The sequence below is a fragment of the Drosophila mauritiana genome, chromosome 3R (assembly GCF_004382145.1).
Source record: "Drosophila mauritiana strain mau12 chromosome 3R, ASM438214v1, whole genome shotgun sequence".
Taxonomy (NCBI): domain Eukaryota; kingdom Metazoa; phylum Arthropoda; class Insecta; order Diptera; family Drosophilidae; genus Drosophila; species Drosophila mauritiana.
In genome coordinates this window covers 17,991,572-18,017,896 of record NC_046670.1, presented here as the reverse complement: position 1 = coordinate 18,017,896, position 26,325 = coordinate 17,991,572, and the positions used below count along the sequence as shown (strand labels likewise).

At 46.3% G+C, this 26,325-nt stretch overlaps 4 protein-coding genes across 11 annotated transcripts; 1 reads left to right on the top strand and 3 right to left on the bottom strand.

Moving 5' to 3' along the window:
• Nucleotides 1-11: 11 nt before the first annotated feature.
• On the bottom strand, nt 12-5,616 carry LOC117145888. The gene is made up of 5 exons (XM_033311730.1): nt 4,943-5,616; nt 1,014-3,613; nt 879-956; nt 667-810; nt 12-602 (listed from the first exon to the last, which is right to left on the bottom strand). Exons 1-5 carry the CDS (start codon nt 5,526-5,528, stop codon nt 309-311), a joined length of 3,702 nt encoding a protein of 1,233 aa, XP_033167621.1. The 5' UTR covers nt 5,529-5,616; the 3' UTR covers nt 12-308.
• Nucleotides 3,527-26,112, bottom strand: LOC117145887 (intracellular protein transport protein USO1). Of its 8 annotated transcripts, XM_033311729.1 has the most exons (12): nt 24,577-25,085; nt 22,477-23,196; nt 21,857-22,088; nt 19,175-19,288; nt 18,605-18,682; nt 12,350-12,577; nt 12,174-12,275; nt 11,363-11,641; nt 10,075-10,227; nt 8,124-9,842; nt 7,968-8,066; nt 3,527-3,613 (listed from the first exon to the last, which is right to left on the bottom strand). In XM_033311729.1, the coding sequence occupies exons 2-12, from the start codon at nt 23,052-23,054 to the stop codon at nt 3,599-3,601; spliced, it is 3,597 nt and encodes a 1,198-aa protein (XP_033167620.1). In that variant the 5' UTR covers nt 23,055-23,196; nt 24,577-25,085; the 3' UTR covers nt 3,527-3,598. The 8 variants fall into 8 exon arrangements, with proteins under 8 accessions (XP_033167620.1, XP_033167614.1, XP_033167613.1 ...); XM_033311723.1 differs by lacking the exons at nt 3,527-3,613; nt 24,577-25,085 and adding an exon at nt 25,961-26,112 and having other exon boundaries at nt 6,556-8,066; XM_033311722.1 differs by lacking the exon at nt 3,527-3,613 and having other exon boundaries at nt 6,556-8,066; nt 24,577-25,089.
• On the bottom strand, nt 5,813-6,517 carry LOC117145890. The gene has a single exon (XM_033311731.1). It carries the CDS (start codon nt 6,414-6,416, stop codon nt 5,883-5,885), a length of 534 nt encoding a protein of 177 aa, XP_033167622.1. The 5' UTR covers nt 6,417-6,517; the 3' UTR covers nt 5,813-5,882.
• On the top strand, nt 19,299-21,863 carry LOC117145891. Its single transcript, XM_033311732.1, has 3 exons — nt 19,299-20,087; nt 20,160-21,320; nt 21,374-21,863. Exons 1-3 carry the CDS (start codon nt 19,855-19,857, stop codon nt 21,795-21,797), a joined length of 1,818 nt encoding a protein of 605 aa, XP_033167623.1. The 5' UTR covers nt 19,299-19,854; the 3' UTR covers nt 21,798-21,863.
• Nucleotides 26,113-26,325: the final 213 nt, after the last annotated feature.

The window sequence follows — 26,325 nt, the reverse complement described above, 5'->3', positions numbered from 1 at the left end:
TCTAACAATGAGATTCATTTATTCAAAGTGAATTTGGTGTTGCCATCGGAATGAAGCCATCTGCTTTCAATTCCTTTACAATGCATTGATCTTTGCTTACGATCTACAATTACGATTTAAGGCACTATGCAAAGCACTACGTACAGACAATTTCAGTTGGTATCCTCCAGATAAAGAACTCTTAACAAACACTACATATAAATACGCTATATGTACAAGCTAAAAAGTGAGGAAGCGTTTAGCTCCTTTGTTCCGATAACGGTGATATCCGACGATATTCGATATAATGATATACATATGATTCTTGACTAGCACTGCTGCGCGTCCTCCGCCGGCGGCAATTGGTTGGGATCATAATAGTAGAGACTGGGCGTCCACGGCCTCTGCGCTCCCGCCTTCAATTCGGGATGAGCAAGTGCCACCGCCTGGCAGCCACATTCCGCGGTCGCATCCTTACCCGGACCCTCGCCGGGAAACTCCTGACCCACCGCCACGGCGCGCAGCACAACCTGGTGCGGATTGGTCACATCCGCATTGGTAATAACTCCGGCCTCGTGACGAAAACTGTAGAATCGGTTCGTCAAATGCCCATCCAAGTAAATCTGGAAAGTAGAGAAACGTTTGAAAAATGTTTGCCAGTATTCGCGGGACGGACTTCTTCCTCACCTCATATCCTGCTACAGCGCGACAGTCCTCCAATTTCCATTGGACGTAGAGAGCGGTGTTACCCAATGGCCACACACTCTTAATTTTGATGGGAAAACTATCTCCGGGTCCACCTCTGCAGATCGAGTCTGTAGGCTTATGGTGCTATGGAATTAAAAATAAGGGGTTATTATTAAGGAAATGCATATTATCAATGACAGTGGGTGTCGCACCTTTGGTTTCGCTTTCTTGTTGCCGAGCACACAGTCCATGGCATGCATATCAACGATGATGGAGTCTATAAAGTATTTCTGCAAAAAATAAATAATAGGTATACAAGATAATGATGGAATCTCGAAGTTTCTCACCATTTCGCAGAGTGGATCACACATTCCGGAGCGCAGGGTATTGGCAACCGTCTTGCACTCCTCGTCGCATATGAGAGCGCGACAGTGGCAGCATAGGCATCCTTGTTGATCTGGGGGACACTCATCATCATCGCATTCCTCGCACTTTTCCAACGGGCAATCTTCCGGGCATCCCTCACAATCAAGCTCGCACTCTTCGCATGCATCGTCCTCGCAGGAGTACACGTCGTCACCACCACACAGACCACAATCCTTGAGAGCTTTTCGCAAAAGCTGCTCGCAGAGGTTCCTCATATCGGGTGACAGAGGTCCTTCGGGCAATAGCCCAGTACGTGGACCCCGGGGCGCCGGGCTAGGCGACTCCTTTTGCGCACAGGGATCTAAGTTGTAGGGGAAGGCTGCCCAGTCTGTTTGCTGTGTGGTCCATGGAGGACAGGACACCATGCCAGCAAATGGACACTCAATCTGTTTCTCCTCTTCTTGCGGTGGCGCCACGGTTGTGGGTCTCTCACAGATTTCCCTTAGTACTGTGCTAGGTGTTTTTTCTTCCACCTCATCTCCTTCCTTATTGGCCTCCTCCGCAAGAATTTCTTGCAGTTCCTTGTCGATGAATGCTTTAAGAGATTGACAGAGATCCGTGGTTGCTTTACCATCATCCTTACTTTCGAAATTTTTAACCTCGTCATCCTCACAATCACGAAAGAAGTCATCATCCAAGCCATCACCCGAACAGGTTAGTGCATTTCCAATGTCAAAGAATTGTTCCGGGCACTGACAAGGTTGCATGTTGTCATTTCCCTTCGGAGATTTTGTCGGCTCGGGTTCTGGTGGAAAGTCCGGATCTAGTTCGAAAGCATAGATATCGGTCTCAGGGATTTGAGATTCTGCCGGCGGTAGGAAGCACTTGCAGAGGTATTCCTCCAGTTGATGGAAGCACTCGACTCGTTGGAGCTCTCTCTTTGACGGGGGTTTTTCGGCTGGATCCCCTTCCCCATTGCCAGCATGTTGGGCCGCACAGCACTCATCGAAGGTTAGGCACGGTGGACTTGCTTCATCCGCTGGGGCAACTGCATCATCTTTTTCCGATCTCAGGAGTAGTGTTAGTTCCCGGAAAAGTTGTTGGGTCAGGCAGGGGCGAGATATACCGCAATCGCACCCAGGACTGGTGAGTTTCTCCATCAGCATCAGGATGCGTTCTTTACGCGAACAGCAGGCCATAGCCCTATTTCCGCAAAGATCCTCTGGTGTCTGATATCCGGTGCCCGCTTGGGCACTTTGCATCCCCTGAAGGTCGTCCTTCGACGAGCACTGGCATTGCTTGCTGACACACGTAGCGTTTTCGGGTTCCTTCGGAGGATCTGCATCGTCGTTGCACAGGCAACTACCCCCGGAAAGACTCCTGTGCGTATGAAGACTGGTCTGGATGGGATCGGACAGTTCGGAGAAGTTATCAGAAGCATCACAGTCGCAAAACTCCTCGTGACCCTTAACGCTCACTTTCCTAGAACGGAAAGAGGTATTGGGGTCGCATTGAGAGTTCTGACAATCGGTGAACTGGGCAAACCCGGATGGATGGTGTATTCTTGTGGAGGGGCATGGCGCAATCTGGATCTCATTTGTGCATTCCCGATCGGCCAGGTTCGACACAAAGGCCTTGGTGGGCTGATGCTCCGATGCGCATAGGCAGGTGATCTGGCCTACAATCGACTGGGATCGCGTGGTGGCTGAGGTCTCATCGCCTGGCCCAAAGGAGGGTTGATTGCGCGGGTTTGGCACCCTGGAAGTACTTGATTTGGATGTCATACTGCGATAATTGGGGTGGCTCCGAGGAAGTGAACTCATTGAAGGATCCTGATTAGTCTGGGTAGCGTTGCAGGTACATGGAGGACGTTCGTCCTCTTTGGAAGAGCAGAATGTACTCTCCGGATCCTTTAAAGCCGACAACCAAGTGACGCCACTCTGAGTTGGCGCATTAGGTTTACTGGGCAGACTGGCCAAACTCTTTGATCGACCAAGGCTGCCTTTTGATGCTGCGGGTCTATGCAAGGGAGCGAGAGTGCTTGAACTCTTATAGGAGGAGGGGTCCATAGCTCTACTGTAGGATGGTCCGGTTACCAAGTTGCTTTGACCAGCCCAGTAGGGTGGGTGGGCGCCACAACTGCAGGGATCGAGGAGCTCCTTGGTACACGCTGTCAAAGCACTCTTGAATGAGGAAGCCTTCTCTGGCTCCGTAACCGATGTTTTCTGGGAGCAGGGCTTCTTAAAGCTGGATTTCTCCTCATGACCCTGTCCACATGCACAGGTGGGAGCTTTAACCGCTGGTGGATCGGCGGACTTGGATCTCTTTGCGGTGCATGAGCAGGACGCCCCATCATTAGCCTTCGATTCCGGGTTCTTGGGCGTGTGGTGTTTCTGCAGAAAGGAGACCTCCGTCTGCGAAGGCTTGGCATGAGGGCCTTCACGATCAGATTGTTGCGTCTGTTGGGATTTTGACGGCTTCCAGTGGTCTCTTATGTGGGATATGTCGGTTTGTTGATGGCGGGAGTTGGGGTCGCTGTCGGAATGTCGCTCATGCTGCATGTACATCAGAGCCGGGCATTCTGTGGATGAAATGTTTGGGATAAAATATCATAAATATCTATTCAGGTAAAATAAGAGTCTGTTTATAGCCCGCCCTTCTGTATCCGTTCATATAGATTTAAATCAATTTTCAAAAATTCTTGGCTACTCTTGAGGTTTCTTGCAAACATCTTGATTTGCACGATATTCCGAAATATTGAGGTAAACGACATAAATATGCCTTAAAAAATCAAGTTCCCAAAAGCGTACCATTATATTCTAAATCCGTAAACACGATTTAAAATGTAGAAAACTTCAATAAAGAGAAGTGATTACAATTGAAATATAATAGAAGAAAACAGTTCAGCAGGAAAGTTAGCACGCTTGCGATATTGTGGCGGCTAAGGCTCGAAAAGACGAGCACTTCTAACCGATACCGAACCGATTCCTAAAACCGTTTCGACTCGATTCCCCGGCTAGAACACACATGATTCGATTCGATTTGATTCGGTGAGCAAACACATTTTATTCGATTGGATGGCTCGCGGGTACGAGCAGTTCCTTGATCTCATTGAGTTGGATCTCGCGACCCCGCGTAATGTCCGGACGGGACCACATTTCAGCGTGGTACAATTCTAAGAACTTGGCCTCCGCCTTTTCGCGGCACGGACAAAAGTCGAAGTAGGAGGTCTGGCTGCAGACCTCCCGATCCTCGAACTTGGTGAAGATGGTGCCGCGCTGTACGCATCGGCAAACCTTGACATTGGTGTGCTGCTGGTTTGGGGCAAAGGAACGTTGCTTCCACGGACACATGCAGCAGCCACATTTGCCGGGACAAAACACATTGCCTTCCTCGTCCATAATGGGACTGGGATCGAAGCGGCACGGCGAACAGTTGGAGAACTCCTTGTTTTGGGGCAGGGCAAGGTAGTACCGCTTGCTTCCCTGCGACCTTTCCGGCGGCGGCGGTCCCATTTCTTCTTCCGGCTGCGGTCCGAACGTTTCCAGCTCGCTAGACAAGAGATCATCGGAATCATCCGACTCGGTGATCTCGTGTTCCGGCTCTGGAGCATAGATTATCAAGTGCTCCTTCGGGGCCGTTGCTTCTATCTCCACCAACGATTCTTCAATTGGCAGTGGCTCAGGCACTGGGGTAAGAGTGAGCTCTGATTCGATGTCCGGTAGGGGCAGGCAGCAGATTGAGATAACCTCCCGTGCCCCCGGGTCGTGCCAGCGGCAACATGTGGCCGGAGTGCAACGGTTACACTGAGATGTTGAATCCCCACAGCTTCCTATGTATACCGAACTGGCGGACCCTTCGGTTAGCTGTTGCGATTCACATGGACGAAAGTGTTCGCTGGCGGATTTACCTGAGCTGGGCTTTGGAGCCCTTGGAGCGGAACGCATATACTGCTGCGAGCGGCACTGGCAGATGGACTCCTTGCGATGCCTGGTGACCGGCGGTTTCTTTTGCTGACACTTGACCACCTTGCCGCTCTGCGGATTGAACTCCAGCGGCATCTGGACGGTGACGGGCTTTCCGTGCAACGGACAACCGGCGCGACCCTTCTTGGGGTCCACCAACCGAGCGGTCAACTCCAGGGTGACGGCACATGGCTGATTCCAACCACCGGACTTGTCAAAATTCTTGAGTAGCATCTGTGTGGCATTGGCCGCCCGTTCCAGGGCATCTCGTATCGCCGCCGGATCATCGAACTTGCACCGGCTGGTGGCACTGCGTCCCTCCTTTGGTGAATCCTCCCCCGGACCTTGACAGTCGTAAAATAAGTCCTGTTCGCTGCGCGTCTGCTGGAAGTTTTCGCCTACGAAAAGCAGTCGGGTGGAGTCCAATCCGTGAGGCAATGTCAAGGCGCTCTGGTTAACGAAACGACTCCTGGAGAAGTCACTTTGAGCGATGCTTGGATCGAAGGGCTGATTGGAGAATTCCTCGTCCATCACGCTTAGAGTGCTAGAACTGTTTTCCCCAAATCAAGCTCTGAACTCACATTAAATTTTTAAGTGTGTGTTGAATGCTCGATTGTGTCTAAAATACTGATACCAAATGGAGCAAAATAGTGACAGGATGGAAAACTTGACTTCACTGCCTGCTATGAATTTTCGATTTTCCTGTGCTCTTCTGTGTGTGTGTAGCCAAGGCAAAGCGAAAGTTAATTAGGATACACCCAACATACCCAACAAATACCACTGAAAAAAAAACGCATTTTCCAAACAAAATCCAATTTAGTCACCAATGAATTTCGAGAAAAAACAACTAAGTGAACATAATGTGGCTCTTGATGAGTTTAAAATTCACGAGTTATGATTAGGTTCCTGGCAGTCGGGACATACTTCATCCTTGTTGGACCACTTTACACTCGATCTCCTGTTCTTCGACTTGTTCTGATTTCCAGGTGCATTGCATCCACAAAATGTGCCAATTGACTTGGGCTGGAAGATGTTGACTTTCACCTGGCCGCTTTCCGGATTCAGTTCGATTGGCAACCTCAGGGTCACTGGATCGCCAATCAGCTTGCACTGTCTGTCCTTGGGGCAAGGACACTTGTCATCCGTGTGCAGACGGGCACTGACCTCCAGGGTGGCCGGATAGAAAAGTGTCATCAATGGACGAGTTGGCACGCAATCAGTGCCTCCGTAGCACCTCAGCAACCGCTGGGTGGCAGTGGCTGCCCGCTCTAAAACGGCCCGAATCTGGACAGGATCGTCGAATCGAGGCGCTTGCTTGCAGATCACTTCATCACCACCGCCCACTGCCACATCTGGATTCTCCTCGTCGTCACTGCGGCAGTCGTGGAAGATGTCTAAGTCCTCAAACTCGCCAATCATAATGCTCAACGTTCAAACAATTTGGATTAATCTGATGCCGATACGAATCTGCCGATAAAACAGTCTACTCTATACAAAGACAATAGTCTCAGGGAACTATTGATGTTGAATGGTCCTGGTTAGCCTCCTATAACTAGATCTCACTACTTCCGAGACCTCAAACCCTCAAGGAGACAAAAATAAGGGACAGTCACTTGGTAATTTAGATTTATGTATGGAGTATTTACATAGAGGTATAGGCTACTATTTGTTAGCCCTGAACAACGTGGAATTGCTCCTCTCCACGGGAATGTAGACAGTGCAGCAGAACTCCGATTCCGCCTTGTGGTTGTGGAAGAGCAGAAGTCTTGTGTGGATTCGCCGCTCGATCTGTTGCAGAAGCGCCGAAGATGCGGGCTTAAGGGCCAACTTTAAGTTGTGCACACAGTCCAGAGCAGCCACAAATCCTTCGTAGCTCTCCTGCGACTTCTGAGTACTCTTTTCAATCCACATGTCTTGCAAAAATTCAAGGTGCTCACGGAAATCCTCTCCGCCCTCCCATAAGCGAAGAAGACGGGTCCGGAAGGCGGCAACATCGAGGTATCCGTCCACGGCGCCCTGAAGCAAATCCACGAAGCACCTGGTTCTCAGAGGCATCAGGAGGAGTCGTTGCTCCACACCCACATCGATTTGTGTTCCACACTCGACCGTCTCTGGATGAACTTGTATCTCCTGTTCATTGCTCTCTGCCGTGACCTGAACCTCCCCCTCCAGGGTTTTCAGCTCGTCCGTTTGTACAAATGACACACTGGTCAGAGATCCCAAATCACGATTAACAACTTCAGCGTGAAGGGAGTGCATAGAAATGCCGGATCTGGCCGAGTGAACCGAGTGAACTGACAAAAGCGAGTAGAAACTACTGCAGGAGAGGCTCTTTTCAAGCGGGAAACCCAGAGTTCGATCGCGTGTACGTGGATGGTAAATGTGACGGAAGAGGAAACGCTGTATTTTTCGCTGGCGACTGTTTGGTCTTGGATGCCTCTCCTTCTTATCCTTTGCCCGCTTTTTGCTTTTCTTTTTAATCTCGGGTTCGTGCTCGGGCTTGTGATCCACAGAACAAACCTCGTGGAACAGCTGCCTCATGGAAGACGGCAACGCGGTGACCTTCTGCTCTTCCTCATCCGTTGGTTGAATTATCTGCGGATCCGCCCTGCTGTCCGATTCACCAAGGTGTAGTTCAGATTTTTGGGCTGATCCCCCAGCTAATTCCCGGACTATTGACCGGCATGAGGATGTCAGGACACTAACATAACTAGATTTCTTGCTGCTAACGAGATTTCTTTCTTGACTTTCTAGACATTCCGAATCGACTTGACTCTCTAGACTTCCCGGATTTTCTTGAATGACCTGATAATCTTGAGTTTCTTGATTTCCCTGGCATTCTAGACTAGTCACAGTTGATAATCCTGTCTCAGGTATTTTTTCTGAGGAGGCATCCTGTACCGTAGCCCAACTGGAGCCCTCGGGTTCCGAACCAGCTGGTTTGGCAGGCTCTTTGCTTTGGAGACTCACCTCGGACGGACTCTGTGAGAGAAGGGTATCCGCCAGTTGCTTCACACTGCAGGCGATCGCTTGGAAGTCCTTTTGGAGTGGTAGACCAAAATCACGACCCTGTAATGAGATGGTGCTGTAAGGGTTCGGTAAAATTCTAAATGCTACCAGACTCACCTCTAGATCGAGTAGGGCCACGCCCAGTCCCTGGCTGGCAGCCTGGAGGCTCGGTACCTCATCCTTCTTGGCCCGCTTTGCAGGACTATCATGGAGTTCATCGGCCAGGCTGTAGCCTTCGGGCATAACGCCCAGTTTGCGTTCCAAGAGCTGGCACTGTTCGTCCTTAGTGCGCAGTTCGTCCTCCAGGCAGCGCGCCCGCTCCTCCGAATCCCTCATTTGGTTTTCCATCTGGCGGATTTTGTTCTCCAGCGTGCCCACCTCCTCTTTCAGCTCGCCGTTGGTGACCTCGATGTGCAGGTAATCCTTTTTGATGTTGAAGATCTGGGTGCGCAAAGCATCCGTCTCCTGCCTCAACTGATCCTCGGTGTTCTGCTGCACCTTCTTGGCAAAGATGAGGTCATCCATTAGTGTCTGGGTCCTGCGCCTCTCGTTTTCCAGAGCCTCTGTCAGGGGCATCTTGTGTTCTGCCTCCTTTTCCATTTTGGCCATTAGACTCTCCAAGCTGCACTGTAGAGTGCGATTCTCGGTGAGCAGGTCGCGATGCTCCTTGGTCATGCGGACCAGGCAGGACTTCAGTGACAGTTCCCCCTCCTCCAGCTGCTGGATCTTTTCGGTCGCCGCCCGGGAATCCTCCCGGAGGCAATCTTGCAGTTGGGCTATCTTCTGCTTGAGACTGGCCTCCTTGGCCTGTTGGGCCTCCTCGCGCTCCTTGTACTGCTGCTCCAGATCCACCCAGTGTGAGTCTGCAGTTTCCATGGCTTCGTAGTGCCGGGCATTTAGCTCTTTCAGTTGGCTACGCAGACTCTTGACTTCTTCCTTTAGGTAAACGATCTCCCGATGCTCGCCGGAATCGGTGAATCCCGCTTGACCGAGGTCAAACTCTGTTGTTTGGATCTTGGCACTGAAATCACGATCCTGGTGTATAGAAGAAGTGTAGCCCGAGGATAGGCGGGGGCTGCCTCCCATGGAGGATTCCTCGTTGCCCATTTTGGCTAGTGATAAGAAGCGGGAGATTAGGAGTAATGGAAGCGATCTTCTCAGATCCTGAAGCTCCTTTCTGGCTTGCTTTCTTTCAGCCTGCAGATGCTCCAGCTGGGTTTCAGCTGCCGCCAGATCCTCTCGAAGGATTAGTACCTCCGCCCTGCAATCCTGATACTTGGCGCCCAGTGCTTCCTTGCCGAATTCCAACTCCACGTTGCGCTGGCGAAGAATTTCAAGTTCCACCTCGTTACGCTGCAAATGGAGTCGTGTGTCGTTCTCGGCCTCCTCAAACTCGCACTTGGCCTCCTCCAACTGGGCGTTTTGCTCGATTAGCAATTCCACTCGGTCCGCAAGCTCTTTGAGATCCTTCTCCAGCTGCAGTTCCCGCTGCAGTCTCTGGGCCAAGTGCCGTGCCTGGGTCTCGCCGCTGCTCTCGTAGATCAGCAGCTTGCCCTCCAACTGCTCCAATCTCTCCTGGTAGAACAGCAGATGCGGGTGGCCAATGGGATTGGGATTCGAGGGCAGATCGCACTCTACGAACACTCCGCTCTCGCTGAGGCTGCTGCTCTGCCACGAGCTCACCTGGCTGCAGTGCCTCTTGCTTGGCGTGGGCGGAGCTGTGGGCGTGGCACAGTTGCTATAGGGCTGAACTGTGGCTACGATCCTGTGGTTGTGACTTTGACTGTGGCTGTGACTATGGGTTGGATTGTGCCTTCTGGGAGTTTCCGTCCGGTTCTGTACGGACGGGAATAAAATAGAACTTGAATTTTAGCGATTTCTTTGCTCAAAATAATAACAATGTAATGAAAATAGTGAGCTGGGTATGGATTGTATATATTTGCAACAACGTATGTAAGTTTTTCCACGAATAACTGACAAACATCAATGTGCTAGCTGTGCTGTAGAGTTTCTAGTAAGATGTAAACCTAACAAAAGCCGAAGCTTGAGGGCTGCGGGCATTACACACCTGATCGCCTGGCATTATGGCATCCAGATCCAGTTGCTGGACGCACTGCAGCAATTGTTGCAAGCAGCGCTTGTCCCGATCCTCCAGCTGCTGGGCAGACTGCTCCAGCAGTTCCTGCAGACTCTGGCAGTGGCCCTCGCAGGTGCTCTCCATCTAGATCGGAGATTTCGGGGGTGATGCGATTAGATATAATCCGCTGATTAACAGTTACTTAGGCAAATTAACGCTGGCTTAATGCTCCACTGCCACCACTGACACACTCTCATGTGCACAGCGATCTACATCTAATTTCACTTTGCTGGCTGCTCGAATAATTACGTTTGGTTATTGCAATTAGACGAGTGAATTGGATTTTCAAGCTGAACGACTTCACTGCTGCTGGCTGCCAGCTGAAACTGTTCGGCTCTAGAAATTAAGCGTACCGAAACTGAAAAGCAGCAGAAATGATTGACGGAATAGGGCATCGAACTGGAGATACCCCTTAAGAGATTTTTCAGTTAACTAAGCATTATAGCTCTGACATTTATGTGATTGAATATAGTACAGGATTATGGAACCATCAAATAGATTGAAAATGTTTCTAAGCCCCCATATCTTCGATATACCTTTATTTGCTCCATTTAATGGTCACCACGAAGGTGTGGGGCCAACAAAGCCTTTTTGCTCGATTTGGTTGTCTATGAGCAATGGCAAAACACTCATAAGTATAACAAGATACATAGATGGCATCCACTTAGGGCGCTACCCTTATAAGTAGCGTTTTAAGCGCTTCAACACTGATTTGGCTAAAACAACTCTTAGACCAAAGCGTCTACCTGGCCAAGAAGCGACACTAGCACGGGGAAAATTGTAGGCGTTGATCGCAGATCGAGGTAGTGACATAAAAGCCAATGTGCGCAGATAGAGTCACTAACCATTGGAAAGTTTAACCACAGTTTTCAATTCCTGAATATTTTATAACAACACAGGCTAATGAGTTAGCCATTAACTGCGGCTGATCCAGTGAAACAATTTCAATTGGAAAATAGAAAGATTGTTGTTGCCGTTAAACCAAAACAATTTCCGTGCTGGCTTAGATGCCAAACAAAACTAAAAGAGACTCCAGCACACAAAGTTGGCCAACATCGCTAGCTTGGCTCTGAGCGAACTCAAGTCGGGTTCCACCGAATGGCTCAATTCATTCATAAACAACCCAGCCAAGTGAGCCAAGTGAGTCACTCGTTCGAGTGGATTCGCAAACTGGTCTTCGAGTGAATCGTGCTTGGTGGTGGGGGTGCCGTTTGCCTACCTTATCGCTATCATCTTCCAGCTCGAGTATGCGAAACTCAAGGAGTTCATTCTGTTCCCGCAGTTCGCTGGCCTCGTCCTCCAAGCTCGACTGCTTCTCCTCCAGCTCCTTGATGCGCTGCATCAGCTCCCCGATCTGGGCCTGCTTCTTGCCACTGCTCATGGCCGCCTTTTCCGCGGCATCCAGCTCCTGTTTCATCAGCTGCACCTCCGTCTGCAGGCGCTCGTTCTCCTTTTGGTACATTTCCGCTTCCTTTTGCAACTTGTCCAGATCCTGCAGCTGCAAGAGAGCGGGGGTGGATTTGATTAGAATCGAACGGAAACGGTTCTAGAAGCGATGGGAAAACTATGTAGAAAACTATCTTCAATTCTGCGAAACGTTTTTTAATAAGGGAATTTTTAATGTTTGTTTGTCTACCTACAAGCATTCCTTTTGAAACTTAATAAATTTTTACTTTTAGTAATTGTAGGGGGAATATAGGTTTCCAAAGAGCAAAAAGATCTTTTACTTAATTTACTATAATCTATTTATTATAATTATAATTTTGATCTATTTATTATATGAAGATGGTCTTAAATTAGAAATCTAAATCTAAGCAAGGAACAGTTATCAAGAAGAAATCGTAAGACTATTAACTAAGAGATCTTGCTTCGGGTTCCTAGTTAAGATAAATCGTTAGCCACGGACTATCATTAATCAAATCTATTCAAAGCGAAATTCTCATGCCAAAAATCTGATGGACTTGTGATGTATTTTTGAAACCCTGCTTTATGTAGGTCTATCTCTTGGCAAAGAGATTCCGGTTACTTACTGTTTGCCAAATCACGCCGCTGTCGGATCCGCTGGAGGGCGGCTGCGGGCTGATGGAGGGCGGGGCCGAGGACAAGGCCGAGTCCGTGTCCGAATTGGGATCCTTGGGAAGGCGGGGAGAGCGGGGTTAATCGAATGCCAGAATTCGACGGAATTTCTATGTCATGACTCACGCACCTTCGACTTGGCTACTGCCGGATGGCTGTGGCTGTGGCTATGGCTGTGACTGCCTAGCAGCGTCGTCATCCAAGTGGTGGCCCTCATCTCGTCGGGGGCCCTCATCCGTGTAGGAGCATCATCCAAGCCATTCGGCTGACTGCTCTTCATTGTTGTGCGCATCTCGAGCGCTGATTTATGTGCATTTTTCGTATTGTTGATTAGCTCAATGTTCTTGAGTTGGGTTATCTGCGGGAAATGGATGGGGAAAAATTAGAAAATGTCGTGCCATAGTTACATTTATTCACCACCCATTCACCATCACTCTCTATCACTCCGTTTACCCACGTTTTCTTCGGGCGACCTGGCCCAGAATGGACAAAGCAATTAACAAAAGAATCTGTTTTTTATCTGCTGTTCGTGGAGCGTGTTTGTGGCATATGCTATATAAAGAGGGGGCAGGGGGGGACTTTAAAGAACGAAGAACTTTGAAAAGAACGCTCCGCTTTGCGGTGTGCTCTTTACATGTGTGTTAACAGTTATGACTTGATTTCTTGCCACAGACACACTTTTCGCTTAAAAAGCGCCCAATCATTACTATGGACAGGTACAGGTTGCTTTTGATCCGGACAATGGGGCTGCCACAGTGGGTCCCAAAAGTGGGTTCAATGACACGGTCGAGAGATCAGAGCGGTCGGCAAAGGTGCGTCTTAATCGCGGATTAGCTGGGCCAAGGCACCGGCCTCGTCCACATCCACATCCATGATCCTGGTCGTGCATCACGACACTCCACGCACTATTGAGTTTACCATTCAAAAGATTTCGCTTTATCGCCGGGTCGCATCACGACTTTCATGGTCACGATGCCATCCATCTGGCCAGCTGTCAGCTAATTAGCCTCTAAGCCCAAAGCCAACTCAACTCAACTCTACTCAGCTCAAAAATCAAACAATTCAAGCCGAACCCAGTTCAAAAATCCAAATCACTTTCCAATCAAGCAACGCCCAGTTATGTTTTACTTTCATGTCAATCGCATGTTTTATATAACACCCATAATGGCAGTGTTATTATACGCATAATGCAGCATTATGCTAATTTGTGGGTCTCGTTGGACATGTGTGTTGGTTGCCGGAGAAATCATTAATCAATTGTGAAACGAGCTATAGGCACGTATGTACATACATATATTCGTATGCCCAAAGGTTTCCCGTGAGCCAAGTGCGTCCAGTGCAATGACCAACCAGCGCACATCGCTTCATTTCACAACTGACCGCACTGGGAAAAATATATATACTATACTTCAGAAACTCAAAAGCTGCTCTTAAGAGCATATAGTCTCGGATGCACTAATAACTATCTTTAGATCTCCATACATATCTCCATATATCCATTGCACTGTCTTATCAAGAATCACATTATTGCTCTAGAGCAACTTGACTCACAGTTGATTTAAGTTCTGCTACATTAAGATAGATTTTAAAGCTAGTTCTCCCGATTAGTTGTTCCAAGTGCAGAGAGCTACTTATATGATACGTGAATATCCAGGGACTGAGCCCAAAATGGAGTTGCCTTTGCTGAAGTATTGCTGCTGGCGTTGGTGTCGCATGCCTGCACGTCTCCGATTGAAATTATCGGCTGTCGTGGAGAGCCGTGCCCAGAGATTGCCGACCGATACTGACCAGCAGTCAGACACCGAGCTAACCGTTATGGTAATTTCTTGGATCGATTCCAAAAGAACTTTTTGCATAACGGCCGGTTAACGAACTCGATCGACGTGCTCGGGGCGATTAAGCGAATGTGGCCACCCATTCCCCCTCCTCGATTCCAATCCACTCAGCTCCACTGAATCTCCGACTCCGAGGCGGATCATTCCGGGGGACTTTTTGTTGGCTCTATTGATGCCATACTCGTATGCCATATGCAGATTGCGCTAAATGCATCGCCGACGTTGCGAGACGGAGATGCGCCATCGGGTCGATTTCAAACGCTCGATGGATTGTTTGTAAATCTGTCGGCAGACAGGCAACCTGCTGAGCCATATACGATGCGGAGATACCCAGATACAGAGATACCCAGACACTCAGATACTCAGATACGCGGAGACTCGGATGCACATGGGTGTGTTTATGTCTCGCTGTCGGTTTGTTTGCACAAGCCGCGGGCCAAGTGATTGTGATTGTGATTGTGTGAAATGATTTTCCTTTCCGCAGACAGGTTTCACTTCGATCGGTGCAACTGCCACTGCAACGCCACTCCATCTGCAGCTCCAAGCTCCAACGTTCCGGGTTCGACTCCCCCGGTCCGTGGACGTGGACGATTACGTGTAACAGCATCAAAAGGCATCGCCGATGCCTTACAAACAGTCATGGCCAAATTAATAGCACTGGCATGCTGACATGACCTGAATGCAGAATCGATCTAAGCGATTGCTGATCACAAGCAATGAGATTAATCATTTTGTTTTTTAACTATTTGTATATTTAATATACTTTCTTCTAATTCTAGACCTATCAGTTTGACCCCAATTGTATGTACCAACTAGTAGGCATGTATATTTTCTTATATTTGCATTTGGCATTGTAATTCAGGTTTGGCTCTCTGCACAAAGGCACTGCTTTGATTTGATCTTGCGAAAGCGAAAGTTTATACGCGCTAATGAATTATATTGTATTGCAGATGGCATATGGTGTATAGGGTATATGGTATATATGGTATATGGCATCGGCAGGGCCAGCCAAGCGCAACTCCCCCCCGCCGATGGGATAAGCTAATTGAACTAATGAATGGACTGGCGCGGCCCTGTTGACATATATGCATTGCGTCCGTTAATTTGCATCGATATCGCCCATCGAACCCGTGGATTAACAGGGGTGTCCAACTGTGGCGATGGCCAATTTCCTCGGCCGAAGTCCGACTTCAAGTCAAAGCCTTTCCCTTTCGATCTGAGATACCACAGCGAGGTAATTATTCATCCGTCGCGGCCTCAACTGTTTTTGATGATGCCCCCTTTTGTGCTCAAAAATTTGCAAGATTTTATTATAGACGCTGTGTGGCAGAAATGTCAGGCAGAGACCACTTTTGATATAGCCGATTGATAGTTAATCATCCGAGATGATCTTTTAATGGTTTTTGAAAGTGGATTGAATTGGGGCCGATAAGCTCCAGTTTCTCGCTCGCCGAGCTGTTTACTACGCATTATATTTTATAATTTAATAAGTGTGTTTTTTGCGATTGGTGCCAGCTTTCGAAATAAAGTTTTATTTTCATACTTATGTTCGGCGTCTTCATATTACCGAGTTTTGCAAGCAATTTGCCTTGCGGAGAAAAGTTGTTAACAATGTTATTGTATTCGGTGTACACACAGTTTAAATTGCTTTGAAAAACCATCGAAAATTGTTAGTTTTAACTAACCTGGAAGCGAAGAAACACCAATCTAAACATTGGTTCCTTTCCCTTTTTTTAAATGGAACATCTTCGCTTGGTTAATTCTCGAGTCATAATCTATAAATTAGGCGCCAATCGGACAGGTGTATAGCAATACGCCCCACCATTCCATTCCCATAAATCAGATTTCCCACACAAAACTAATTGTCTATGGACTACGCGTCGTATGAGCAATGCCCGCGAAATGAGTAACAAGTGCTACCAGAAATAGGAATCACTTAATGGCTTATACTATATGCAAGTTTGTGTATATTTGCTCTGGCTTTGGCAGTGGTCAATTACCTTGACATCCCTCCGGTTATAGTAGTAATCCATTGTCAGGCGTATTTATGCATTATTCCCACATATGAAGGTGTCGTTTTTGGGTTGACAAAAACAATTAGCCGCAATTTTTTAAGTTTGCGTCTCTCGCCGAATAGTTTTCACCGTGGTAATTTCACTAAAACATCGAAATTTATAGACACATTCCGGCAAACGATCCGCGATTTGCATATGGTTCACATTTCCATTTCACACACCCCTTTTTTTCTCTCTCCCAAGTCGTTTTGGTTTCTAGTTTTTGTTGTCTGCACACTTTTTGTGTTGTGATTACTTTGCATATTGGTCGACTGGCGTCTTGTTTTAGCAACATCATCATCACAATCATCATTACCAACCCATCCCATCCAAATCCATCCCATCGCTTTTACTGTCGTTTGGCGATGGCGATGGCGATGGGAAGTTGGGGATGACTAAATTTTTGCAGGCCTCCGCGTCATAGTCATACTCGCAGCAACGTATCGTATTTAAAATAGCGTTAACATTTTAAAAGCTTTTCACTGACCCCAATTGGTGGTGTGCACACACACTGCCCACAACCACACACTTTTTCCTTAAAGACTCTTGACTTGCAGGCGAGAGTGGTGGCTAGGTGGCTAGTTGGTGGCTACTACACCAGGCGAAAACATCAATCAATAAGGTGGAAAGATCAATATGCATTCAGCAAATAATGGCACAACGTCTTATTCACGGCGAGACTTTTGGCTAATGCAAAGCTATTTGGTTTATAGTGTAAAAACATCGTAATTGTCTGCTTTTTATCCTTAAAGGTACTACTTTCATCTGGCACTGCACTTTTCTTTAATTATTATTAATAATAGCTGCTTGCCACAATTTAAGGTGTGCAGTTCCCAACCTTTTGACACTCGTTTTAACTACATTACGTTGATTTTGTTACTAATTAGTTTTTTAATTTTTATATATTTAACAGCAATGCGACTTTTCATTTCTGATGGGATCACACCTTTTGGGTGTCGTTAAATTAATAAAATATTTTATGGGGCACTTAATTGCGCACACACACTTAAATGTTTGCCCAGGTTGTCACCCTTTAAGGAGGCGCTATTTTAACGCTTTTGGTACACAATTTTTCTCTGCGTGCATTAATTGATGCCACATTTAATTCTTGCTGCTGCTGGATGACATCGTTGACCGATTGTTGATGATGTTGCTGCTGCAATTTGCTATTTTGCTATGCAAATGACTGCTGACTGCTAGAAACTGGCGCACTGGCCGCCATTCGATCACGGATTAAAGAGATCTGGCAGATGCGAATCCGATCCACACCCATTCCAGATCCAGATGACACGGCTCGGTGATCTCGGGATCTGGGGATCTGGGCATCTTGGCTCTCGGACGTAACAAATGCTCGACTACTTTGGCGGCAATAAAACAATTACCAGCAATGAAACAAGGCAAGATTAATGAACTGTAAAATCGAATTCGATCACTGGAACGTAACGCGGCTATATGTCTATATGGCCACATTTCGCCAGTCGGTGGCAAAAGGAGAGATGGAGGGGGCAACGGTGTGAAAGGCAATTAATTTTGATCGTTTTTGGCATGTTTCACTAAACTATTATAGTGCAAAGTCGGTGAAATTATGGCTTCGTGTGCGTTAGACAATGCCAAAGTGAAAGACAAACTGCGAATCGGTTTTCCTATTCAAAAGGTAGCGATTGTTTGTGGCGGCATGTATACACATCAATGTGTGGCATTTGGTTCCTTCATTTTCGGCATAGAAATCCAGACAATGCACCCCGATACACGCCGATTTTCATTAGCGACGATTCTGGGCCGCGAATTTCACCTGATTATGCACCGCTTGAACTCGGATATATACCCATTTGATTTGTGCACTTCACTGTTCACTGGCTGTATGCTTTTTATGATTTTTGGTATGTTATACGGGCTCGTATAGTATCTCTGAGACACCTGCGACACCTGCGACCGCTGCGAACTTAAAAACCGAACTGACGGCCATTCATGCGAGCGGTAAACTCTCGAGCGGCGGGAGAGAAAGTGAGTGAGTGAGTGAGTGGTGCGAAAAACCGGCTTGGAATCGTCCGCTCCACTCTCTTTATCTCTCTTTCTCTCTCGCTCGCGCCAGCGATCCACTTGCAACACTGCTGCAACTGCAACGCTGCAACTGCCGCAGCAGGTTTTTTTCTCACTTTTTTCCCTTTTTTTTCGTCTCACTTTTTTTTTATGCCCACCGCTTATCGACGCGGCGATTGTTGTCTTTGCCATTCTCATAACTAACGCAAAATTATATCATAGATCATGCCAATAGTGCATAACCACAGGGGTAAAAGATACAGATACTCGGGCACCATCGCCAGACAGATACATACATGGATACACTTGCATCCCGGGATGCAGATACTGTATCTGGCCGAGCTCTTAACTTTTAACCCGACTCTCCGGCAAGTTCAAGTGCTGGCCCCACTCCAAACAGCTAAAAGACAAAAAAAAAAAAAAAAAAACGGCCAAAGAAACAAAATACAGACTCACCTCAGGTGTAACTTGAGCCTGGCGTATGGGATGGAGTTTAGAAATATATGAGCAAAACGTGTTCATCCACCTGCAATACTGTTTAATAATAATCAACCAGAATTGGTATAATATTTATACAAGCTCAATTCAACGTTATTAAATGTTTATACGCTTACTAGAACTAAACAACTTGTTGTGTATGTTTTTATGGCGAATAAATGGTAGGAAACTAATCCCATTAGTTTGGTGTAAGTGCCAAAAGAAATGTATATGGTCTTGCTGATTGAAACTAAACTGTCATAGTAATAACATCACGAAAAATAAAAATGTTTATACAAATATACGATCAGTAAATCGAAACAATATGAGGCTTATAATATGGGTACTTTATGGCAGCTAGTTGAATATGACCTGTTTTCTTGCTGTGCAAATTCAAAATGCATGTATGAATTTCAATGGTGGTATGAAAAGTTGCCCGTCCGCTTCTGAACCGCCGGGTTCCGTTCCGTACCGCTTCCCCTCCCCCTTCCGCCACTTCTTTCGAGCCAACTTTTGGTGACCCGTTAGCAGCCGCTACGCACAACTTACCAAACGTGTTATTTCAATTTTGGCTGATTTCTGTATGTGAGTCAATCGGTTTTCGTACGCGTTCTTCAATTGCCGCATATCGGCAGCCTTGAGTCTATCAGCCTGCCCCATAATCTGCAAGAAATGGTCGAATCATACATGTTTGCGTGTTGCCAACGTTTTGGATACGGGGCTCCAAGCAGCGGGAGACACCAGAAGCAAGTTAATCCATGCTGTTAGTTTGCACTTTGCGATTAGGTCGCGCACGTCCATTAACCAAACGAGACACAAAAACACACAAAAAATGCTACAAAAAGAACGGGAAAGGAAAGTTCTTGCCACAGTCGAAGAATCGCATACCCTTCATAATAAAAAACGAAAATATTACAGATAGCAAACACCTAAAGACTTTCACTTTATTGAGTTATAATGCCTATTTAAAATTCATCGCATATTCTGGGGAATTATAGAGGGCACTAAATTATGAAGTTGGAATATTTCTGTGTTAATTAGATAATGCAATCCGTAGGTAGGAACTCTAAAAGATACTTTGCAGGGTATGAAAGTGCAGAAGATATAGCATAATATTTGCTTAACGCCCTTTGCCGATATGGCAAGCATTAGGGAAATTGCTATATCGAAATTGGCTCTGGGTATAAAAACAAAGGTGTCATCCCTCGGCCCAAACAGTTGGCATTGCAATGTCCGTACAGTGGCTAAAACATCTCCTGCTCCTGGCAATCCTGGTCAATTTGGCCGGAGCACGGGAGAATCGCATTCCTATAGATTTGAAGAAAAGTTCGATCGTGATGGTCAAGATGAGCCAGATCCTTTGCCAGGCTCGGATTAAGGTCCTGTTCGTCTACTTCGAGAATCAAACCTCCCACGAGCATACGGGTCAGATACTCAAAGAGGTGACCAAGTGCGACATATCGTACATATCTCTCAGGCAAGTTGATCATAATAACATATAATAACCATATATATTTGAATATATTACTTTCAGGAATCAAAATACACCACTGGAGGCGGTCAAGGATGATGGCATACTAATGTACATGGTGATGATCATCACAAACATATCGCAACCATTGGAGCTTTCACTCATCCGGAAGAAATCGGCTGCCAAGCATCGATCGCATGTTTTTCTCTTGGTCAGAGATGCGGATACCGTTTCCGATGCTTGGATGCGGGCCAGTTTCCGGCAATTCTGGAAGATATGGCTACTGAACATCGTGATCCTCTACTGGCGAGATGGACGCCTGAATGCCTATCGGTACAACCCGTTTATGGACAACTATCTGATACCAGTCGACAGTAAGCCAAATGAGGTTCCAACTTTAGAGCAGCTTTTCCCAAAGACCATACCGAATATGCAGAGGAAGCCGCTGAGGATGTGCATCTACAGGGACGATGTGAGGGCAATCTTCTGGAGACAGGGAATTATCCTGGGGACCGACGGCCTGCTGGCGGCCTATGTGGCTGAGCGTCTGAACGCGACCATGATGATAACGCGTCCGCACTCGTATAACAACCACAATCTCAGCTCGGACATATGTTTCCTGGAGGTGGCCAAGGAGTACGTGGATGTGGCCATGAACATCCGTTTCTTGGTTCCGGATACCTTCAGGAAACAGGCGGAGAGCACGGTATCCCACACGCGTGATGATCTTTGCGTGATTGTGCCGAAAGCCAAGACTGCTCCCACTTTCTGGAACATATTTCGCTCGTTTGGCGCATTAGTTTGGGCCCTAATTCTGGTTTCTGTCCTGGTGGCGAATGTCTTCTGCTACATCCTGAAATCCGAAGTGGGTAGGGTTCCCATGCAACTTTTCGCCGGAGCCCTGACTATGCCCATGACCCAGATTCCGCTTAACCACTCGATCCGATTGTTCCTGATCTTCTGGCTTTACTTTGGACTACTCATATGCTCGGCATTCAAGGGAAATCTGACCAGCATGATGGTGTTCCAACCTTATCTACCCGATATAAACCAATTGGGTGCGTTGGCCAGGTCCCACTACCACATCATCATTCGTCCGAGGCACGTAAAACACATCCAACACTTCCTGACCCTGGGACACAAGCACGAGTCCAGAATTCGGGAACAAATGCTGGAAGTTTCCGATACCCAGATGTACGAAATGATGAGGAACAATGACATAAGGTATGTGTGTACGTGGATTAATTGCAGTAATTCCATAAAATCTTCTTTCCCAGATTTGCCTATTTGGAGAAGTATCACATCGCACGTTTCCAGGTGAACAGCCGAGTGCACATGCACCTGGGTCGTCCGCTTTTCCACCTGATGAACAGCTGCCTGGTGCCGTTTCACGCCGTTTATATCGTTCCCTACGGATCACCCTACTTGGGTTTCCTGGACTGGCTGATCCGGAGTTCGCATGAGTTTGGATTCGAGCGATACTGGGATCGCATCATGAACTCCGCCTTTATCAAGTCGGGAGTGAAGGTGGTAAACCGTCGACGCGGGAGTGGCAATGATGAACCGGTGGTCCTCAAACTGCAGCATTTCCACGCCGTATTCGCTCTGTGGCTGGTGGGGATCGGGATGGCATGCATTGTGCTGGCCTGGGAGCACTTGACCCACAACTACAATTTGGCGGTAACAAAGCGGCGGCACTAACTATCGCATGCAGCATGCAATCTGAGGCGGATGATTGTGTTGATGTGGCGTCCACTTACCTGGGTCTTCTCCTCCTTGTTTCGATTCGCTTCCTTCAGCACGGCAATCTCGTTAGTCAGTCTTTGGATTTCATAGTTGATGAGGCCATCGGCGGTCACATGTGCACCACTCGATTCTGGGCCCGATTCGATGGCCTTCTTCATACCGTTGCTCTTCTTGGCCATTTCCAGCGTGTGCTGCAACTTCTTCACTTCACTCTTCCACCGACGACTATCTGCGTCATTCTGAGCCCTGTGTTGAAACAAAAAAGCGATAGCGTGTATTTTTTAATATCTTCATGAATTCAAAAGATTAGATCGAAATGGGTTTTATTATCAAACGTGTGACTATTCTATCATATTTTAAGATGTCTGAATGAAACCAATAATATTTAAATGCACTCTTAAATAAACTGTTTGCATATATATGTACATACATACATTTCTTGGTTGATAGATTATATTTCTGAGTTTACTGATTGCCAATCGTCACTTTCATGAAAGGTCAAATATGGTTTCAGTGCACGAATACATTTAAAATGAATGTATTTGTATTTGATAACTCAAATTAAAAAGTTTCAATATATTATGCAATATAAAATGGTGCGATTAAGGTATACAATGTATATCAATGGGCTTACCTTAAGGCCCTCACTGCACCGCGTTCTGTGATCAGACTGGACTTCAGTTCATTCACCTCCAGACGCAGTTGCTCCGTGAGGGCGTTTAGCTTCTGGATGGTGTCCATGTTCTCCTGCAGTTTCCTCTTGATCCTCTGTGGAGGTGCTGCTATCACATTGGTGGTAGTCACGCCACCAATTATTACGGGTCGCTCTCGATCTTTTTCTGTCTTTCCCATTTGCTTCTGGGAGCCTGCTGGTGGGCGCTTCTCGGCCTCAAAGGATTGGGTATCCTTGGGTCGCAATTTGCCGCGACAATGCAGCTGGATGCCCTCGATTCGGGTGCGCTTCTCCTGATTCACCGTATCCCCCACGGAAGTCAGGGAGCTGCTCAGTTTCTTCTTGCGCTTCAACTTGCTCTTGGCCATCGTTTGCCAGTCTTCGATATCGCGCTTCTCCATGTGGAAGCTCTCTTTGAGTTTGGAGCCAGGATCCGTCCGGCGGACCACAGTCCCATTGTGGGGCGCCAGGATATGGGCGGTCCTGCTCATTGTATTACATCCCTTGCTAGAGGTCGTTTTGGTTTGGTTTTCAGCCATTTTTATGTAACTTTAGTATATAAAAATGTTGCCGTCGTTTTTTTGGGTTTCTGCTTTTTCAAGTACTGCATATGCGGTGCACTCCGACCCTGCCGAAAGTCCCTGCTATACTTCACCTGGTCATCGTTGCATTCTCCTCAATCTGTAAACGATATGTTGAAAATAAGGTATACAATATTGTATTACTTATTCTTCAGCAACTGAGTGATCTAAAAGCACTACTCTTATCTACTTATTGTAAATTATAGTATGCCTTGAAAAAGTACACAGTATACAGAATTCCGAGTCTTTGCCCGCATGGAGGTTGTTTCTTCAGAATCGCAAAGATTCCCCTTTGTCTGTCAGCATTTCAATGGCTTCTGTTTAGCCGTTGACTCTTCAACGCTTTTCTTCACTGGGTTGAACTAATCAACAAGTTTCCCCCCATTATTGATTTCAGCGGAAAAGCTTTTTCCTTCATTTCGCCACATCGGGTCGGGCCACACACATGAATGAAAAACGAAACATATAGGCACCCTGGGAAATAGTTTACAACGCCAATTGCGTTGAGCTTACCAAATAAACTGGTCCCGAATGACTTTTCCTAATGACGTCATGTGGCGCGCCTTTTGGAATACAGCATACATGTGTTTTTTGAGGTTCCCCTCTGGGGCGCTTTACACGCAATAAAAACGCTTTTCATTACTTTTTCTGCTCTAGAACAGAATTCTTTGCATTGCTCCCACATCCGCCCCAAAGATTATAACAAAGCATCTATATATATATACTGTATGAGGTGCACACACGACTAGGTCCCTCATGTTCATAGAATGCTCTCCGAGATTTCTGGCCGATCATCTTTATCAAGGCCACGATCTATATACACATGTAGAGCGACAGATGTGTGCACTTAGCAACCTTCTGGCGCTTAATTGGAATTTGATTTGTTTTTCCAGCTCGATCCATTAGGTGTTAATAGGGAGGGATCTTAAGTGGGTGGTGCCCAAGTTTATTACTTTCAAAAATTACATAAATTATAAGTAAGTATTGGTAAACTTTATGATATTGACTCTTGGAAAAGATCTATTTCAAAACCCATATTTTAGTGGAAAAACTACCCTAAAACAGTATTCATTCAAATGTAAGTAATATTTATTTTGTGGCATTTGTATGAACTGAAGGACTGGTGCTAATGATGGCTCTCATGTTGCATTTCATTTAATTAAATTTAAAACCGCCCCCAGTCAACTCGATAATAAAGTGTTTTTGGGGTCGACATACACGCCATGGTGACATCACAGCCTCGGTGTGACCGGCTTGGTTGGGATTGGTTTTGTTCGAGCGAAGCCACCCACTCGATTGCCATCCACATCCACAGCCAGCCATCCACATGGGCAGATGAAAGTCTCTTTTTGCTCTTTAAGTATGTATATTTTCAGTCATATATCAATTTGAAAATATTGCCAAACGATGAGTCGGTCAGCCGTCGAGTGTACAGTCTGCGGCTCTTTCGGCTGATTCACTGAAGATCACGTATACGCACCATTAGCTGTGAAATCCTTGGGCGTCGTAGACCAACAGTTGGTGTGCCTCAAACTTCTGTATATGTTTATTCACTCACTCACTCACTCACTAAGTCGACCGACGATGTTGTAATGTAAACAGTTTATTTACTGCCAGCTTGCCACTGTTTCTTGCAGTGTAATGACGTCAATACGTTAATTTTCAATCCACTTTTTTCGCGCACAGACCAAGTTGAATATCGTCGGTATGTAGAGCACTTCTTCGACAATTGTTTAGCAAAGTATGTTATATTTTTGTTTAAATATATATTCACACAGTTCGTACAGGAAGTTCGCAATTAAATCAAGTAAGTTACACAAGTTCGTCGGAATAGAAGTGAGTTATGTTCGGTTCGTTTGGGGAGTATCCTAATTAGTTGCAATCAATTTAAATTGTAAATTAAAAGAAGTGTTCTATACTAGGTAAATTTCGTTTGCTCGGCGATAGCAGAGATCTTTCGTTTCGGCCGGACACCGATTGACTAACTCGGCCTCTCGAGCTTTCGCAAGCTCTTTCACATTTGCCTCCATTTCCATTTAATTAAAAGGAGCTTTGCCATTTATTCATGCACTTCTTGGGGTTACGGGGTGGCAAAGCTCGGGCCTATGTGCGTGCCCCGAAGAATGGCCGACGTAAAGCCGGAAGAACCCATCCATTGGAAGCCGAAGATGTTTTCCTCCCGGTTCCCGTCTTCATAACAAAAACAAACCAGTCGCGTGTTTATTAATAACCAAAATATGCACACAACCCGCCACGAATTTGGTCAAAATAACAAACACTGAAATAAAAGATATCAGAACTTCAGGTTGATTGGATATTAATTCGGTATGATAAAGATATGATAAAATGTAGTTAAATTTTTATCTTTTGTAGACATTGTTATAAGTACTTCCGCATGATTTAAAAAGTTTTATCAGCACAAAGCATTTGTGCTAATTTAAGTTTAAGTGCATTCTGAAGACGTGACATTAAAGCTGTTGAAACGTGCATCTATTATTATATGCATAGACCAGAAGTAAATACATTTGATAATAAACATACTTGCAAAACATTTAAGATGCTCAACTTTTTTATAGTCTTACTAAGGCGAATAAAATTTCATACTTTTAATTTCGATTTAAATGCCATCGTATTGCATATGAATATCTTTATGTATATAATCCCCAACAGCTGAAACTTCACAAATCACATACAAATTTGACAATCGCCTTAACGACGCGATGAATGATGAACACAATTAGAACACATTCCGATTCCAGTCTGTCAAATCTAAATAAAAGCACAAAAGGGGAACAAACTTTGCACTTTGATTTGAGTGCCTTATCGTGTGGGAGCCCCAATTCACCTTTCTTTTTTTTACTCACTATTTGCATTTCTCATAGTCGGTTCAGCATCCTGATTTGTTTCGTAATCACTCGGCAATTGTCTAGTATCTGGTTAGTATCCATTGGCATCCATTGTGGTTCGGTGTCGTCGTTAAGAGGAGTCTTGAGCAACTAAAATTCCAATTCCACATGACCGAATTAGATTTAGAATACGTGCTTTCATTTAAACCTATTTGCGGTTGAATGTTCTGGCGTTTTGGCCTTTCAAATGACTCTTTTATTTTCCATTTAATTGCTGCTCGGTGCACAACTCACTCAAGTTGAGCGGTAGGAACAAACTGAAGATGCGGCGCACTTTCTAAAATGGAATAAGCGACATGCGTGCGTGCATCGCCAAAATTATA